We start from the raw sequence: 19,829 nt of genomic DNA, 5'->3' as shown, positions 1-19,829 counted from the left end.
GGCTCCAATCCGGTGATCGGATAATAGGAGCTCAGATAGGTGCTTGTTTGATCCTGTCAAAGGCTTGAACACACTTGTCAGTAAACACAAAAGGAGCATCTTTATGAAGAAGCTGAGTTAGAGGTTGAGCAATTTTAGAAAAATCCTTTATAAAGCGGCGATAGAACCCTGCATGACCAAGAAAACTACGCACACTTTTAACATTAACCGGTGCACGGAGTTGCTCAATTACCTCAACCTTAGCTTTATCCACTTGAATGCCCTTACCGACACCAAATGACCGAGTACCACTCCTTCAAGAACCATGAAGTGGCACTTTTCCCGATTGAGAACAAGGTTGCTCTCCTCACAAATGCTGCAAAACCTTAGTCAAGTTTCTCAAGCAAACATCAAAATCAGTACCATATACACCGAAATCATCCATAAAGACTTCCATGATAGACTCTATGTAATCAAAAAATATGGCCATCATACAACGCTGAAAGGTAGCAGGAGCATTACATAAACCAAAGGGCATCCTCCTATAAGCAAATACACCATATGGACAAGTGAAAGTGGTCTTTTCCCGATCCTCGGGATGAATGGGTATCCGAAAGAAACCGGAGTAGCCATCTAGGTAACAGAAATAACTATGACATGCTAATCTCTCTAACATTTGGTCAATGTAAGGGAGTGGGAAATGGTCCTTTTTAGTGGCCGTGTTCAACTTCCTATAGTCAATGCACATCCTCCATCCTGTGACAAGTCTAGTAGCAATCAATTCATTTTTATCATTCTTTACTACCGTAGTACCTCCCTTCTTAGGTACAACTTGAACAGATCGACCCATTTAGAATCGAAAATAGAGAAAATAATACCAAAGATCAAGTAATTTCTGTACCTCTTTTCTTACCACCTCCTGCATAGGAGGATTTAATCGTCTCTGACCTTGTGCACTAGGCTTGTGGCCTTCTTCCAAGTGAATTCTATGCATACAAAAGTCAGGACTAATACCTTTGAGATCGTCAATGCTATACCCAATTGCCTTTTTATGAGTTCTCAAAACATCAACAAAGCGAGATAGTTGACCTTCGATTAGGTTAGCATTGACAATCACTGGGTTCATCTCACGGTCATCAAGAAATTCATATTTGAGATGAGAGGGAAGGGGTTTCAATTCGGGTTTCTTTACCTCGGTTACCTTAGGTATGACACCCAAACCGTATACCTTCGATGTGGGCATTCCTCTCCGCTTAGAAGCTTCTCAATTCGATGAACTTCGGACTCCATGAACCCGTCGATCACCGGATCGAAACCAGGGCAATCTCCAGAGGATCCCTGTCAAAACACATAGGAAGACACTCATCAATAGTAAAATCAACAACATCTATACTATGACAAGTCTCTTCTATCATGGGGTTTTTCAATGCTTTTTCCAAGTTGAAAATAATCGTGTCATCCCCCACAGCTAAGGTCAATCTCCCTTGCCTAACATCTATGACCGCCCCCAGATGATGTAAGAACGTCTGCCCAAGATGATAGGGATTTGGTTGTCTTCAGCCATGTCCATGACAACAAAATCAACGGGAATGAAAAACTTCCCTATTCGAACAGAACATCCTCTAACACCCCCGCAGGGTGTTTAACGATTCTATCGGCCATCTGCAGTGTCATATTAGTAATCACAACGGACCCATATTTAACTTTTTACAGATAGAATACGGCATAACACCGACACTAGCTCCCAAATCACAAAGAGCTTTACTAATAGAAAGATGACCAATTTGACAAGGGATAGAAAAACTTCCTGGATCCTTTAATTTCGGTGGTGAGTTAATTGGCAACATGGCACTGCACTTCTGAGTGTAAGCAATAGTTTCTACCGCGTCAAAGGATCTCTTCCTTGTCAAAATCTCCTTCATGAACTTTGCATAAGCCGGCACTTGAGTGATCAATTCAAGAAAAGGGACACTTACCCGTAGATTCTTTACGACCTCCATAAACTTACCGAATCGCTTATCCGGCTTGGATTTTTGTTGTCGGTGAGGAAAAGGTAGAGAAATAGTTATGGGCTCGGCTTGCTTATCCTTAGAAACCACTTTTGAAACACCGTCGGCTGGCAATGTGGGATCCTCGATCGAGTCGGGGGTGACTCGATCGAGTGGGTGGATCCTCGATCGAGTCGCTTTGTGACTCGGTCGAGGAACCTTTGCGGTTTCGACTTTTTCGTCTTTTTTTACTTTTATCGTCGGCTCGTGTTTCAACTTCGTCAGGCTCTTTCTCATCATCACTAAGCTCCAAATTACCCAATCCTTTGGGATGCGTGTAAGGGACTTCATCAACAGTAATGGGCACTTCATTCTCAAGACTTTGCAGGTCGGGGTTCGTATAAGAAGTACCGCTCCTCAGCTGAATAACATTAGCTTGCTTACCTTGAGGAGGAAGACCTACGGCCTGTTTTGATGGGTTTTGAAGTGTCATCTGAGCCACTTGATTATCTAGCATCTTGTTATGGGCCATCAACTCAGAAATCTGAGCCGTCTGCTTATGCTGCATTGACAAAGTTTGTTGCAAAAGATTGCGCAACTCTGCCATATCATTATTCGGAGCTTGTTGAGGAATTTGTTGAGGAGTTTGCTGAGGAGGCTGCTGATATTGATTGTTGAACTGCTGGCCTCCTTGATTTTGCCTTTGATATCCCCCTTGTTGCTGATTACCGCGATTGTTAGGAGGGATATAAGGATTCTTTTGCGGTTGTGACTGCTGCGGGTTTTGCACATTCTGGCTAGACCATTGAAGGAACGGATGCTCCTTCGTTCTTTCATTGTAGAAATTAGAGAAAGGTGTACCTTGTGCACCTTGTCCGTAAGCTTTGAAAGGCGTTAACCCGCTCAAATGTGCTCATACAATCACCTGCACCATGACCATCTAAACCGCATCTAGCACAAGTCTCCTCTACTTGCTGACTCATAGCATGAACTCTCTCTTTACTACCCAATGATTGGGTGGTCTTCATCTCAAAGAATCTGGGCGAAAATAGCCTCCAGCTGTGCCGCCAAAGCACTATCAACCCCAGTACCTCGCGTGCTTCCCCTAGGATTTCCATACCTCGCGGTATGGGTAGCAATCTGATCAATCAACTTCCACGCGTCACCATCTAGTGTGTTATCTTGAAACCTCCCATTAGCAGATGAATCCAAAAGGGCACGATGATCGTCAAACAACCCGTTATAAAACTGGTTGCAAAGGAACCACTTTGGGAAACCATGATGGGGTACTGATCGAACTAAACGCTTGAAGCGAGTCCAAGCTTCGTTCAAATCTTCGATGGCCGCTTGCTTGAAACTAGTAATTTGATTCCTCAAAGCATTAGTCTTCTGAGGCGGGAAGTACCTCTTGTAGAAAGCAAGAGCCAAGGAATTCCAAACTGAACTCCTTCGTATCCATATCCATATCTCTTAACCACTCAAGCCTCCATCTTTCGGAGAGAAAGGAAAGAGCACCTGCTTAACTTGATCTTGTGTCACTCCAGTTGTTAATGGGATTGAACAAAGAGTAAGTGACAAACTTTTCCATATGCGTTGCGGGGTCCTCAAGCAGCTGTCCCTCCAAACATGTTTCGTTCCACCAAATTAATGTAAGATGGCCGAATCTCGAATGTTCCATTGGTAGAAGTGGGTAGCTTGAAACCTTGTGGAATAGAATCTAAGGTTGGCTCGAGTGACCGCTAGGGTAGACATGATGATATTTTCGAGAACAGGAGTTTCAGGAATAGGAATATCAGAGATAGGAATTTCTTCCTCTTCCTCTTCGTAGGACCGATCGGTTTGTCTCTCGTAGGGCTCGCCGTTTCGACGTCAAGTATACTCAAGTCTTCTACTTGACTCACTTCTTGGTTAAATTTCCGTCTGTAGCGAAAAGTCTTCTCAGGTTCAGGATCAAAAGGAATAATCTCGGACCTATTAGACCTGGGCATAAACAGAACTAACAAGAAAGTGTGAGAACGGTCTCAAGGAACTGGGTTCCCTGAGACAAAAAGACAAAATAAACACAAAAAGACTAAACAATTGTTGCCTCCCCGGCAACGGCGCCAAATTTGATGTGGCTAAAGTCGTATTACCAAATCAAAGTAAAACTATCTCAGGACTAACAAGAATAGCTAGTGATAAGACAGGTATCGAATCCACAGGGAGGCGGTAAAAGCTAGTCTAAGAGTATTTAAACTGTCTAGAAGTAACCAATTTCGGGGGTTTTGTTTTGAGTTGATTCTAACAAACTAATTGCAATAAATAGAGGATGAATAACAATATTATTAAAAGTCTAGGAATTAGGTTCACTAGGTCAATCAGTCAGGGATTATCAATCAATTACTAAATCTATCAAGTTGTTTAAGGTCATAAGATCGGTCGACTCCATTATGCCCTTTAGATCGATTCTAACATGCGGTCGCTATGATTAGATACTTTCTATTTGATTATCGCAGCCTATATCAATTCTAACCCGGTCGGCGATAGGATCGATTCGCTACACTAATTAATAACTCAGGCCTCAAGTGATTAACTAGAAGAATTACAACAATCAAACAACAACTTTAATGATATACCAATAGTAACTAATTGATTTTCCCTTCTTAATTAACCTAGATCCCCTTCATCCTAGATGAGGGGATTAGCTACTCATGATTATAATGACAACAACAAACATGATTAAAGATGAAAACATAATTGCAAGATGAAAACAATAATTGAAGAACATAAAACAATGATTTAATTAAAGAGGAAAGATTAGTACCATACAAAAGGAAGATTAGGGTTCTTAAGAGAGTTTTCCAGCAATACTTAGCAAAATATAACGTAGGTTCTTAATAAAACACGAGTCTTTAATTTATAACAAAAGATTAACGTTTTAGGAAATTCCGGAAATAAACCCGCCAGAGAGGATCCTCGATCGAGTCAGAGGTGACTCGATCGAGGATACCTGCTCGATCGAGTCGGCGATGACTCGATCGAGGAACTTCTTCACAGGTTCTTTCTTCTCTTCTTTTACTTCTAGTCTTCATGATTCCTCGTTTCCCGTGCCATGCTTCGTGTATTCTTCTATGCCGTCTCCGCCATGCTAATCTTAGCTTGATCATACTCATAACGAGTCATTTCGCATCAAAACACAAAATAGCGGCAGATTTCGACAATTCATTGAAATAAAGCATATAAATGATATAATAGGCACGAAACGGTATGAAATATGATGTAAAGGGAGCTATAAAAGTATATATGAAAGTGATACATCAGCAGGAAAGTTGTTTTTTCTGTAAGAAACCTGGCACTTTCAGAATGACTGCATAAAGCGTAAGAATTGGTTCGAAAAGAAGGGTAAGCCTTTGGCTTTAGTATGTTTCGAATCAAATTATGTTGAAGTTCCTTCTAATACATGGTGGCTAGATTCAGGCTCTAATGTACATGTTTCGAATTCCTTGCAGGGATTCCTTACGACAAGAACCATAAATCCAAATGAGGCCTCCTTATACATGGGGAATAAAGATAAAGCCTCCGTAGAAGCCATTGGAAGGTTTAGCTTGGAATTAAGCACTGGATTTAAGTTGAAGTTGGAGGATACCCTTTATGTTCCCTCCTTCGGACGCAATTTAATTTCAGTTTCTAAGTTAGATAATGATGGTTTTAAATTAAGTTTTGAACAAGGTTGTTTCAATATGTTTCGAGACAATATTTTTGTTGGTTCTGGAATTTTGGAAAACGGATTGTATCGAATTTATTTAGATAAATTGTTTTCAGAATCTCTTTGTGTTTTTCATAATGTTTCCCTGCATAATAATGTTAGTTTGAAACGTGGAAGGTCTAATGAAAGTTCCTCCTTCTTGTGGCATAAATGTTTGGCCCATATTTCAAGAGAAAGAATGAGCATATTGGTTAAAGACAATATACTACCTTCTCTTGATTTTACGGATTTTGGGACGTGTGTGGAATGCATTAAGGGTAAGCAAACCAAACACACCAAGAAAGGGTCCACAAGAAGCACTGCTCTTTTAGAAATTATACATACAGACATATGTGGTCCATTTGATGTTCCCTCCATGAGCGGAGAGAAATATTTCATCACCTATATTGATGATTATTCACGTTATTGTTATCTTTACCTTTTGCATGAAAAATCTCAATCAGTAAACGCTTTAGAGGTTTACATTAAGGAGGTGGAAAGGCAATTGGCAAAGAAAGTGAAAATCGTAAGGTCAGATAGGAGTGGTGAATATTATGGCAAATATGATGAATCGGGACAACATCCTGGTCCTTTTGCAAAACTCCTTGAAAGTTTGGGTATTGTCCCTCAGTACATAACTCCTGGTTCTCCATGGATGAATGGTGTTGCTGAGAGGCGTAATCGAACCCTATTAGAGGCTGTGAGGACAATGATGAGTAATACCAATCTACCCATGAAGTTGTGGATGCATGCCCTTATGACTGCTGTGTATGTTGGAAATCGGGTTCCCAGTAAATCAGTTTCAAAGACACCATTTGAACTGTGGAAAGGATGGAAACCGAGTCTTCAACACTTACATGTATGGGGATGCCCAGCAGAGGCACGCATTTATAATCCACATGAAAGGAAGCTTGATCCTAGAACCATTAGTGGTTTCTTTATCGGCTATCCAGAAAAGTCCAAAGGGTATAGGTTTTACTGTCCTATGCACAAGACAAGAATTGTTGAAACCGGAAATGCCAAATTCCTTGAGAATGGCGAAGTTAGTGGGAGTGATCAGGTAAGGGATGTCGTCGTCAATGAGGTTAAGGTGGCAATTCCAGTTCCTTTGCCCCAAATTTCTATTGATGAAGTTCCACATAATGATAATGTTGACTCAGTCAATATTGTGGAACCTAATGTTGATGATCCTCCACTCCCGAATAATAACATCGCCAGTGAGGTTGTTGATACAGCACCTGAAATAACATTAAGAAGGTCCACAAGACCTAGAAGGCCAGCTATTTCAGATGACCATGAAGTATATCAATGTGAATTTGACATTAGTGTGGATAATGATCCGGTTACGTTTTCACAAGCTATGAATAATGATGATTCCGATAAATGGATTAATGCCATGAAAGAAGAGATGGAGTCTATGGCTAAGAATGAGGTCTGGGAGTTGGTCAATTTACCAGTAGGTCATAAGGTTGTCGGCTGCAAGTGGGTCTTTAAGACCAAGCGCGAATCCTTAGGTAATATTGAACGACATAAAGCCAGACTGGTAGCTAAAGGCTTTAATCAGAAAGAAGGCATTGATTATAATGAAACCTTCTCTCCAGTTTCTAAGAAGGATTCTTTACGGATCATTTTAGCTTTAGTAGCTCATTTTGACTTAGAGCTACATCAAATGGATGTGAAAACGGCATTCTTGAATGGGAGTTTGGAAGAAGAAGTCTATATGGCTCAGCCAGAAGGCTTCATTATTGATGACAAAGAGGACAAAGTCTGTATATTAAAGAAGTCCATTTATGGGTTTAAGCAAACTTCTCGGCAATGGTATATTAAGTTCCATAATACCATCACCTCCTTTGGGTTTCAAGAAAACACTTTTGATCAGTGTATATACCTGAAGATCAGTGGGAGTAAGTTTGCATTTTTGGTCTTATATGTCGATGATATACTCATCGCAAGCAGTGATTTGGGACTATTACATCAAAATAAAGATTTCCTATCAAGCAACTTTGAGATGAAAGATATGGGAGAGGCGTCCTATGTGATCGGGGTGGAAATATCTCGAGACAGATCACAAAGGACATTAGGGTTGTCTCAGAAAGCCTATATCATGAAGGTCTTAGAAAGATTTAACATGGTAAAATGTAATCCCAATGATGTTCCTATTCAGAAAGGGGATAAGTTCAGCTTAAGTATGTGTCCTAAGACTGAACTAGAACGAAATACCATGAAAAAATTTCCTTATGCATCTCTAGTTGGAAGCTTAATGTATGCGCGGGTCTATACAAGACCTGACATAAGTTTTGCAGTGGGTATGTTGAGTCGATATCAGTCCAATCCTGGAATGGGTCATTGGAGTGCGGCTAATAAAGTTTTAAGGTACTTAAAGGGAACAAGGGACAAAATGCTCACTTATAGACATACTGATCAGCTTGAGATTATTGGATATGCTGACTCAGATTTTGGAGGATGTGTGGACTCAAGGAAAAGCACCTTTGGTTATGTGTTTGCTTTAGCTGGGGGGGCAATCTCCTGGAAGAGTGCTAAACAGACAATTATTGCCTCATCCACTATGGAAGCTGAATTTGTAGCGTGCTTTGAGGCTACTATTCAAGCTTTATGGTTGCGGAACTTTCTTTCAGGGATTATCATTATGAATTCTGTTGCAAGGCCGCTGAAAATTTACTGTGATAATGTCGCAAATTGTTTCTTCTTTCGAAGAATGATAGGTATTCTAAAGGTATAAAACACATGGAAATGAAATACCTATCGCTTAAGGAGGAAGTTCGGAAAAACACTGTGTCAATTGAGCACATCACGACTAGTGCCAATATAGCATATCCTTTAACTAAGGGGTTACCTCCAAAGACATTTTTAAAGCATGCTACTGATATGGGTCTGGAGGATAATCATTAAGGCTTTTCGTTTGTGTTTGGATCATGCTAGTGTTTTGTAATGATGACACTTATGTTTTGATTAATCAACTTATGTTTTCTTATGATGATGGTTTCCGAACGATTTTATGTATCGTATTATTGTTATTGTATACATTATTATTGCACGATTAACAGAATCAGTCCTTTTCCTCAAGGACATTATCGGGGATTATGTTTGCTCCTTGTACAGACTGATTATTCTAAATGATTGGTCCGTAGTACATGGAAGGACCACTTCTCTTGTATAGTAGTGTTTCCGCCATGACTCAACCAGTTGTTCGGAATGATCAGGGTAATTAAGATAAACCCATTATGTATTCATTTAGTTCTCTGCGCGACTTATGACTCTGTTTGCACGTGATATTATGTTTAGGTCAGTAATATGGTCCAAGTGGGAGAATGTAAGAATTATCATATTAATTCTCTATTATGTGGACCTAATTATCGACGTCGACCACTCTAATAGATAATAGCTAAATATGATGTTTCGGGTTTTTAGTCGGAGTAATAGACTAAGTGGATTACAGTTAATGTTTACAGGCCATTAACATATTAGACCCACTTATCTAATTATGCCCCTCCTGCCACCTATATAATAAAAGCTACACCTGTTTGTGGTTTGAACCTAATTCATATTCATTAAGAGAAACACACAAGAAGAGAATTAGAGAATAAGGGAGGCAGGAAAAGGCAAAAGATTGGAATTTATCTTCTTGTTAATTTCAAGGAATCTCCTTATCAGATCTAATGACTACTCCACGTAAGTACTCATCTGTAATTATCACTGCAATCAAGATCCTCTAAATTTATGTTTACACTTTACAGCGTATACCTAGAAATAAAAATTTGAGGTAGCGATATTTATTATATTAATTGTATACTTATGTTAAGGACCATATTTAAGAATTTTGGATAGTAAAAATAAGTAATCTCAATTATTTTTGGAAATTTAAGGTAACGAGTCCTACACCCCTACCCTTTGCTACTATTTAAGTTACCCTGAGTCCTAATCTCTACAGATTATATTATTGCCTGGTTAGTGGTTACCTATATAGTTTACGCATCATCAATCAATTTTCTGAGATAGAATATGCATGTGAGCATATAGACGAGCTAACTTACGGCTCATCATTAGTTGAAGAGGTTTAATGCTTGGTGGTTGATTCAAAGGTACTAAAACGATCTGGCTAACAGACGAATTCTGGTTTGTTCGATAAAATATTGACCTCGTGCCTCATTTAAAATAATCAAAAACAAATTAACTTTACCTCACTGTGATTGTTTAACTAGAATTTATACTCCCTCCCTCCCAATCAATAGTTTACATTTATTTTATTTTCTCCTCATAAAATAAAGCAAATGTAAATTATTCACTGGGACTAGGAAGGAGTCGTATTTTACGCCAAAACAAACATCAAAGTTACTAATGGCTATTTCTGAGACCAAGGCTAGCCAAAGACCAAAGAGAGTTGAATTAGATTATCTGTCCTATATTTATAAACTAAATATAAAATATAAAAAACACTGTTGTTGAATGTCTCACGTCCGAAAATCAGCTTGTCTTATTAAAGACATACATTATCCGTTACAAACTGAAAACGGATAGTGCCCCTCTCACAATATCATAAGTGGGAGGGCAAGTGGGGTGTTCCATTTAATTTTCTCTTGATTTGCCACTTGCATATTGTGAGAAAGGCACTATCCATCTTCAGCTTGTGACGGATAGTATTCATCTTCAATGAAAATTTATATCCGAAAATTAAGTTCACTAATAAACTTTAATGGTTTAATTAAATACTCGTATAACTTACTCCATAGAGCTTAATTAAAATCGGTGATCTCCCAAAAAGTGGAGAAATGTACACAAAACGTCCCACATCGGTGATAAACAGATACACCAGACAAGTGACAGGTATAAATAAAAAACTTTGTCAACCGTTAAAGGCACTTACCTGGGCGGGGTCAATGGGTGATCAAGAAAGCCCATGGCCTAGGAAGGTGGTCTTCATTGCACTTCTGAAGATGTGCCTCCCTAACATCTCCCCATTTTGGGAGAGTGTACGTCATAATTTCTTTTATTGAGGGCCTGCGTCCGCGCGGCCCTTATCTAATTTCCAGTTTAAAATTTAAGGCCCACGTAGTTCTTCCTTTAAAATGGGCCTGATGCAATATTAAACCTGCTTAATCTGGAAAACGATACTCTCTATTTTCCTCTTGCTTGCTTATAGGAATTTTTTTTGGGAAATAAGGTTAATGGACAAATTAATTGGACTTTTAGGGTTTGTTTTAAACTATTTGGACCCAATGAATCCATGTCATCCATTCTATTTTTTTTTTTTTCTCTTTTATATTAGCATTCATTGAAAACTTGAACTTATATAGTTAACTAACCCCAACTCTTGAGTTTGGCTTTAAAATTGACAAGATTATAGAACGATATGAATGAACGACCTAACTTCTCATTAGAATTACGAAGGTATTTATACATGTACATAAGGTGCTCTAGGTTTCTAACCTAGGCCAATACGACACAATATGACAATACGAGGCAATAGCCCAATACAACATGTACGACATCGTCCGTTACCCCCTCAAGTTGGAGCATATAAATTATAAATGCTCAACTTGGCAACTAACACGTAAACTGAGCAACTCCCAAAGCCTTAGTGAGTACATCAGCAAGCTGGAAGCTACTAGGCACACATACGACGGCGTAACAAGATCATTCTGGATAGCGTCTCGAACAAAGTGGCAGTCAATGCTTAGTACGCTCATGAAACATGGGATTACTACAAAGTGGACTGACTGTCAATACGACACAATACGACAATACGAGATAATAGCCCAATACGACATGTACGACATACTCCGTTAAAAATTATAAGCATTAAGTGGCAAGCAATTTGTTTGGCTTATAAAGTCGTACTCGTTGAACCAAACAAATTCGCTATAAACTCTGGCGAATTTGAATCAAGTAACTCTTGATAGAGAATACGTAGGAATCTTTATTTATTTTATTTTATCGACCAGTCAACCAATAGTAAATAATCTCGTGGATAATTGATTCATGGACAAAATCTCCCTTTTACATCCAACGAGTTCTTGGATGAGAAAAAGATGGGGTCTTGACTATAATACAGGAAAAATTAAGTGCCGTGAGATCTTCGGAGTGTGATTTTTGGGTGGGCCAATTAACACGAAATTAGATCGACTACACGTTTTCAATGTGCATCTCTCCTCAGAGTTGACCCCACTCGTTTGGCGGTTTTTATCTTCATTATCTCTAAGCGAATGCGAGTACGTGACCATTATTTTTCTCAAACTAATTATCATTATCGCGACGTACCTCATCAAGTCCTCATAAGCAAAATAACTGAATATACATAACAAATTAGGAGTATTATGTCAACGGATATTACTTGTTGATGTTGCTGATGTTTTTGTGTAGGACCGAGTTCAATTAACTATAACTAAAATTTTGTAGCCTCCTCTTACACAAATTGGAGAAATTCAATGATCAACGAACTCAACTTAAGAGCCACGAACCTTAAGATCATTTCAAAATTGCAGATATCAGCTAGCTTAGTTATTAAGGTCATGAGCGGTGTCATCCATAATTTGGGTTTAAATCCCGTTAGCATCAAAATGATCCTTAACTTGTAACTCCCTTTATACCAAAAAAAAAAAAAAAAAAAAAAAAAATCATTTCAAAGCTAGAAGGATCCTTCAAATGATTGAAAATTCATGCTTCAATTATTAAAATACTAATATATTAATGCAAGCTATATGATGATGACTTGTAAAGCGATTGAAACTAGTTTTTCTTGAGCAGCAACAACACTAATAATCAGTAATCAGTAATCACAGCCAAGAGCCAACTACGTACCCAAACTAGGAAAAGTATTTTGCCTCTTAATTAGTAGAAACATAAAGTAGGTTATTAATAAATTTTTCATATTACACATTTGACTTTTGAACATACCCGAATTCCTGATCATGTTTAATAAACGATTTACTAGTCGACTCATGTTTGAAGCTCGTCCATATCAATTTGATTATAGAGTCATTTTACAACTAACCAAGATAACTTGTTCACCAAATGCACAATCATACCGTATCAAACAAACTTCAACCAAATTAAAACCAAATACTCGTAAGTCATAACTATTATGTTTGCTGGGATTATGGACAAGTATCATGATAATAATCTTATTATTTGAGAATTTGCCAAAATTTACACAATGAAGGAACAATGAAAAAAAAAATGAGGCAATTGAATAAAACCAATGCTACTTACAAATACGGGAGTATATATTTACAAAACTTTCTAACCTCGAATCAATTAAAAAGGATATGTACAATTTACGGGTATATATCATATATGTATGAATTTCAGTGTTACCTGATTTAATTGACCAATCGATATTGAATTCTTCATTATCGATCCTAGCCCTAACTTCACATTTTCCACGCCAAAAACTTCTTCAATTCAAAACAATATCATTATCGATCCTAGCCCTAACTTCACATTTTCCACGCCAAAAACTTCTTCAATTCAAAACTCGTCTGCATTAATATTACCCAAATTTTCTCTCAAAAACGCATCAATAAGTTCCCGAGTAACCATTTTCAAGACTCGAACACAAGACCTTCTTACCCGTCATTAACCCATGACTTTTTGTATGCCGTGCGAAACCATCATACCCTTCAAATCCAACAGCCCTCTTATTAGAACTAAAAACACCATCCCAAACCTTCTTCACACAGCCCAAAACGACGTCGTTCAAAAAGTCAACGCACGAACAACAACCGGCCAACCAATGACGCTTATTATCCGGCGGAGTTGTTCTTGGTGACAAGTAGGCCAATGCAGCCTGCTTCACCAACGGGTTTTTAATCGAAATATCATGATCACTACCATTTCGGTAGCCAAATGTTGGCGCAACATCTTGTTGATGTTGCGCCGCTGACATTAAATCCCGTAGACTTGTATAAGTCACGGGAATTATTTCAAGCATCTCCATTTTATTGACGGCCGTAATCAAATGTGTCGTTTGAGATGCTACTTCTGATTCTGATGGCCTGCACATTTTGTTAAATTATATTAGTAGGTTTTTTTTTTTTTGAATTAGTCACACAAATGACAGAAATTGGACTTTTTATATACTTAGTGATTATATTAGTAATATATATACTCTGTATTTATTATTTTGATTGTTTAGAAAAATTCCTTACTAGAGAAGATTCTATTAGTATAAAGCATAACTAACACAGTATTATGAGAATAATTAGTGTGTAATCCGTGTAAAAATGCACCGGAATTATAACTAGAACTTTTTGCTTAAATGGGGTTCAAACCCAAACTATTTAATAAAATAGGGCGGGTTTGAAACTATTTACCAAAAATGGGTCCACGTCAACATTTCCGTCTTTTTATTTTTTTTTTAAGAAATTTGACATATCTCGCTGTCCCGGACAGCGAGAATATACAGAGGGCGATTTTGCATATTAGACTACTTGACATGCTACTTTCGTTGTCTCCGTTCTCCTTGCTCCGACAACCAAATAATGAAATACCACCACCATTCTCTTCTTCTCACTTCCCTTATCATATACACATCATTGTTTGAGTTATTAGCTTCATGGTTAGTGCAAAAAACGACTCGCAATATAGCCGTTTACTAATAGTTCTCTTCATCTCACTTCCCTTCTCTTCTTCAATGACGGTGTTGTTAGTCACGCTTTATTAGAAAAGGAGTATGATCTTTCAAAGCTGACCATGATTCCTACCGTATAGTGTATATCACTATTACCATAATTCCTACTGTATATCACTCACTATCAATATAAATGGATTTTTGCGAAACCGAAATTCTTAGCGAACGGCGATATTGCGGGTCATTTTTTGCACAAACCACGGAGCTAATAACTCGAACAAAGATGTGTATATGATAAGGGAAGTTAGTAGAAGAGAATGTGGGTTGTATTTCGTCATTTGGTAGTCGGAGCAAGGAGAACGGAGACAACGAAAGTAGCTTGTCAAGTATGTTAATATACAAGCTTTCTCGCTGTCCTGGACAGCGAGTATGTACAGGTCCAGCTTTTGTGCATTATGCTTGTTTTTGCCTTTTGCCCTCTATAGATTCTCGCTGTCCGGGACAGCGAGATATGTCGAATTTCTTAAAAAAAAAAAAGAAAAACGCGGAAATGGTGACGTGGACCCATTTTTGGTAAATAGTTTGAAACCCGCCCTATTTTGTTAAATAGTTTGGGTTTGAACCCCATTTAAGCAAAAAGTTCTTATAACTAATACTATGAGAATAATTGTTGTGTTAGTCAAAGACTCCGAGTGAGGTGTTTTGTTATTTAGCCGGATTCGTTTATATCGACGACGTTTTAGTAAACGTCGACGACGTTTTTCATAAAAAAGACGATGAATGCCCCTGCTATCTCACTAACCTTTCACCAATTCTCTCTTTATTCTCTCTAACTCAAAACAACTAAAAATCAACCTTCCACCAACACCACTACCACACACCCGCGGCTGCAACCACCACACCACTGCTACGACCACCGCCCTGCCGCCGACACCACCCCCTGCCGCCGACAACACCCCCCTGCCGCCGCTGCTACATAGAAAGGTAAGTGGCGTTTTTTTTTTTTTGGTTAAATTAGTTTAGAAAATTGAAAGTAATTGAATTAAACTATGAAATTAAATAGTTTTCTTTCCTTTATTGTTTTTGTTAATTGATGAAATTGGTTTTGTTTTAGAATTGAAATTAGGTTATGTGTTAGGTTTTTATTTAAATTAATTGAATTAGTTTAGAAATTGATAGTTTTTCTATTAAAATTCATGTTAATTAGTTGTTATTATGTAAATTCATGGCCAAACTATGTTGTTTGCGAAATATATTTGATTGGGATTGATTTTTGAGTCGAAATTTGTTGTTGTTAATCGGTTTGGGAGTGAATTTGTTGCGTTTTGTGGGCGAAACCACGGCCAAACGTGGGAAATGGTTGTTTGGGCCGTGGTGTAACGTTGAATTCCAACGTTTAAGGGCGGAGGAACGTGGGAATTGATTGTTTGGCTGCGGTCAAACGTTTAATTCTCACGTTTGACCGTGGTCAAACGTTGGAAAAAATTGTTTGGCCGTGGTCAAACATCCATTTTCGTTGTTTGGCCGCGGTTAAAAAAAAAAAAAAAATGTTTGCCCGCGGTAAAAAAAAAAAAAAAATTGTTTAGCCACCGTCAACTAAGGGATTTTTTTGTTCAACCGCGGTAAAAAAAAAAAAAAAAATGTTTGTCCGCGGTAAATTAATTTTTTTTTTTAAAAAAACCGTGTTTTATGCTATTATTTGCCGATTTTTGTTACTTTATATGATATTTAGTCGATTAACGTGTTTTCTAACAACTTCCAATTTCGTAATGCAGATGGCAGATCGAAATGAGAGAGGAAAGGCAATCATGAACGCTCCGGCTCCGCCTAACATACACGACCGTACCGTTGGGCGTTATGTTACGGGCTCGAAGCGTCGTTTGCGAGTTAAGCAGGCCCACAAGCAGCCACCCCCACTTCGAGAGACGTCTGGTATGGTTATGATGCCTACTCCCGGTCACGTCGTTAGCGAGTCGGAGGAGGCGAGGTCTCGGGAGTTTGCTGGTAGTTACCAGCATGATAGAGATGATGAGCCGTCGGATGACGGTTCTGGGGAGGAGGAGGAGGACGCTGGAGAGTATGTGGTCCAACCGAACCCGGCACCGCCGAGGGTGTTGAGTCTGAAGTTGGGCCGGGATAGGAGTGGACGTTATTCGAGTGTTAGAGAGTCCTCTAGCACCGATAGGTCGAGGAGGCCGAGGAAGGATAGTTCTTGGATCTTGAGAGAGCCCGTTCCTGGTGGTCCTAGGAACATTAGCACCCTACGGAGTTTTGGTGGTCACGTTGCGTTCAACAGTTGGTCGGACCCTAACCCGGAGAATATGAGGTCGTGGATCAAGGTCTACGAGAGGCCGAAAGCTGCGAGGGAGATTAGGAACATGGTTCTCACTGAGGGTGTTGCAGCTAGGGTACAGGCGAGCGGGCTTGGGGTTTTGAAGGAGTGTTTTACCACCGGTCTAGATTATAACGGCTATTTTTGAATTATAACGGTTATTTTGAATTATAACGGTAACATTTGAATTATAACGGTAACATTTGAATTCCGGAAATTTCAGAAATTAGTAATTGTTATGATTTTCATTAATATATTACATTACACAAGTGAACTTAATAGTTTTTTCAATGCGAACAACTACTAACTGAGATAACTGTTGCACTATCAGACACCTGACTTCTACGACGTGTTCTCGGAGTTTCTAACATGAACGCTTGCCAAATCTCAATGTTATGTTGGTACAAAGTCTCTAGGTGAACGACACTGGGATCTCGGAAGGTCAACCAAGCGGGATCAAGTGGCGGCATAGGGAGACTCTCAAGGGGGCTGCTAGAATGCAACCGCATCCAATGACTATGATGTAGGACAAACCACAAAATACCACACGGTAGTCGGCCTTCAACTCGGGTCTTCAATGGCATGATAGTTTTGCAACTTCCTTCCCAAACATTCTTCCCGTCTCGCAGTGTATGACCAATCACACATATCGTCCGATTGAACATCGTTGCAAAAACTAGCAAATCGTCGCTACACATCCAATGGTCCCGCCCACAACCAATCTGTGAAAAAACTCAACTCGTCGAATCGCTAAATCTAACCCGACATACCGCTGAGTGGTGATAGAAAACCTCCATATAACTCTGCGTAGATAGAGTCGGACCTCATCTCCCTCGAACACCATTCCCGCATAACTATATAATCTGTCTCTCGGCCTCGGCGGGCGTGCGATATTACCCGGAATCCACAATGACCGTCATCTCCAACATCCACCCAACCATCGAAGTGGCCCCACAAAACCTCAGGTATACCCCACCGTTTGACCCATGTTGATATAAAGCCAATGGTAAAGTTCATTCCCAAAGGAGCACCGGGGTTCCCGATTCGAAATCACCAATTCTTTGTTGAACCTCTCGCATTTGTTGAACAAAGTGAGTACTTGGTGTCCCGAACTTCCTTTCTGCATGCTCAAAACCCGACCTGTTTCTAGTGGTTGAACCTCTTGGACGACCTTTCGGGTGCTCATTAATAGGGGGTGGCAAAATCTCTTGGTCCTCCGGTCTTTGGAAATCACGCAACAAGTCTATGGCCGCCCTTAGTTTAACCGGGTCATCGTGCCTCATATCATTCGCTAATTCATCCCATAAATCACCGTCATTTTTCGGCATTTGTTGAGGAATATCATACACCAATGTCTTCCAAAAGACATGAATATCCTCGAGATGGACCCTCCTACCTTTTCCGTGCAAAGATACCAAATTGCATGCACAAGGTAATCCATGAGTCGTTCGCATCACGTGTCGGCAACGATTATTCAATCCGATACCCAAACCAAGGCCTCTAGTAAGTTCTTTCTCCATTAACTCTATGGCCTTAGTAGACACGTTTCCTTGCAATAAGGAGAAAGTACGAGATGTTCTCCTAGGTTTACTCATTTCATCTTCGAGTTCTTTCTTAATCTTCGAGTGTTGACTTTCAAGCATGCCGTGGATACGGGACCACATGGAGTCAAGTGTGAGATGCTTTGACTTCAACCAAGCCTTCAATAGAGAATGTGTTGACTCAACACGGGAAGTTGCCGTGTTACCAAAATGTAAGACCTCGTTTGTATAGCATAAAACGAACTTCCCCGCGTGTGGACCCCATGCTTTGTCCGTACATAATCCACCATTTTTGGCCACTTACGTTGGAAACACTGCCACGCACGCTGAAACGATTCCTCGGTGGTTGAATTGATCACCTTAAACCAACCGGATTCATCATTTGAGATGACAAATTTCCTCATAGTTTCGATTTGGTATGTTGTCAAGGCTTTTGCATTGACGGCTTTGTTCACATGCCATCTACACAACAAATGCTCACCCGGGAAATACTTGCTCAAGAGCGCCGATCAAACCCAATTCCGGTCGGTGACAAATACAAATAGGGACGCAACTCCGGTGGCATCTAAAATCGCAGCTAACTTTCTCAACACCCACCGGTAATTCACGTCATTCTCCTTAGGAATCATCGCACATGCAATTAAGAAGGACGATCCTGTGGGTGTCACACCAACCATCTCAATGAGTGGATTCTGGTAAATGTTGGTTTTATAAGTCGAATCCATGAGGACCACATAAGGATAAGCCCGGAACAACTTAATCGCTTCAGGATGAGCCATGAAAATGTGAGTCAACTCTTTTGACTCCTCGGAAGAAATCTCGTAGAAGTGGACGTATTTCGCTGCCACCGCTAGAGCCAACATTTGCTGAGCGGTGTTTCTTTCACCCATTTCTTCTTTCTTAATTTTCCTTGTTTCATTATACAGTTGGGTGCTTGACGGTTGAGGTTTATCGGGGGATCTCAAATGAAGACCATTTTTAATATCCCTCGGTTGAACCCCGGCCAATGTTTGTTGCCTAACATATGCCTTCTCTTCCGCGTCCAATCTCGCAAAGTGACGATCTCCGTCCTTATAAACGGTTACGTTGTGGTTGTGTAGTCCACCACCCTCGGAGGTTAGAATGTTCCACACCACCGTCTCTTTATCATTTTTAGACACGAAATTTTGAACGGCACGAATACGAAACTTGCATGAACACTTCTGCGACCTCCTTGGCTTTTCAAGATCGTCCGTTTCTTTTGGTTTACCATGTCTTTTACATCGAAAATAACTTGCCAACAACCCGTTCTTTTTCCTATTTTTAGCTCCGTTATTTGCTTTAACCAAAGCAAACCCATTCTCGAATGCGATTTTCTGAGCCCAATTGAAAGCATCGTCACGCGTTTCGAAATCTATAGTAGTCTCGAACAACGGGTTGTAATCAATTGGATTCTCGCCAAAATCCTCCCACGATTCCTGTTACAAGCAATAAGGACTATAGTAAGACAATAAAAAGGATTAATAAACAACATAAGTTGCGTAAAACGAAAGAAAAACATGTAAAAACGAGTAATTCATGCCTAAAACATTGAATTCCAACGAGACTCAATAAACGACCGCGGCAAAACATTACTTTCCATCGATCAACCGCGGACGAACAACGAAATACAACTTTAATCCGCGGCCAAACAACGAAA

At 39.6% G+C, this 19,829-nt stretch overlaps 2 protein-coding genes and 1 non-coding gene across 3 annotated transcripts; 2 read left to right on the top strand and 1 right to left on the bottom strand.

The window, feature by feature from the left end:
* The first annotated feature begins 10,565 nt into the window (after positions 1 to 10,565).
* On the top strand, positions 10,566 to 10,728 carry LOC141604267 (U1 spliceosomal RNA). The gene has a single exon (XR_012525979.1). It is a non-coding gene; the product is annotated as a U1 spliceosomal RNA (small nuclear RNA).
* Positions 10,729 to 15,081: 4,353 nt separating this feature from the next.
* Positions 15,082 to 16,793, top strand: LOC141602588 (uncharacterized). Its single transcript, XM_074422793.1, has 2 exons — positions 15,082 to 15,262; positions 16,054 to 16,793. The coding sequence occupies exon 2, from the start codon at positions 16,054 to 16,056 to the stop codon at positions 16,756 to 16,758; it is 705 nt and encodes a 234-aa protein (XP_074278894.1). The 5' UTR covers positions 15,082 to 15,262; the 3' UTR covers positions 16,759 to 16,793.
* An 830-nt stretch (positions 16,794 to 17,623) lies between these two features.
* LOC141600854 (uncharacterized) lies at positions 17,624 to 19,041 on the bottom strand. The gene is made up of 3 exons (XM_074421111.1): positions 18,734 to 19,041; positions 18,430 to 18,613; positions 17,624 to 18,310 (listed from the first exon to the last, which is right to left on the bottom strand). The coding sequence occupies exons 1-3, from the start codon at positions 19,039 to 19,041 to the stop codon at positions 17,624 to 17,626; spliced, it is 1,179 nt and encodes a 392-aa protein (XP_074277212.1).
* Between the last annotated feature and the right edge of the window lie 788 nt (positions 19,042 to 19,829).

The sequence above is a fragment of the Silene latifolia genome, chromosome 9 (assembly GCF_048544455.1).
Source record: "Silene latifolia isolate original U9 population chromosome 9, ASM4854445v1, whole genome shotgun sequence".
In the NCBI taxonomy this organism is placed as follows: Eukaryota; Viridiplantae; Streptophyta; class Magnoliopsida; order Caryophyllales; family Caryophyllaceae; genus Silene; species Silene latifolia.
This window is presented reverse-complemented; position numbering and strand designations above follow the sequence as displayed.

Coding starts and splice junctions, on each gene's coding strand:
- LOC141602588 (XM_074422793.1), top strand. CDS start 16,054: ATGGCAGATCGAAATGAGAGAGGAAAGGCAATCATGAACGCTCCGGCT.
- LOC141600854 (XM_074421111.1), bottom strand. CDS start 19,041: ATGGGTGAAAGAAACACCGCTCAGCAAATGTTGGCTCTAGCGGTGGCA. Junction 18,614..18,733: donor TACCGGTGGGTGTTGAGAAA/GTTAGCTGCGAT, acceptor TTTGTTGTGTAG/ATGGCATGTGAACAAAGCCG. Junction 18,311..18,429: donor GGCCAAAAATGGTGGATTAT/GTACGGACAAAG, acceptor TCTCTATTGAAG/GCTTGGTTGAAGTCAAAGCA.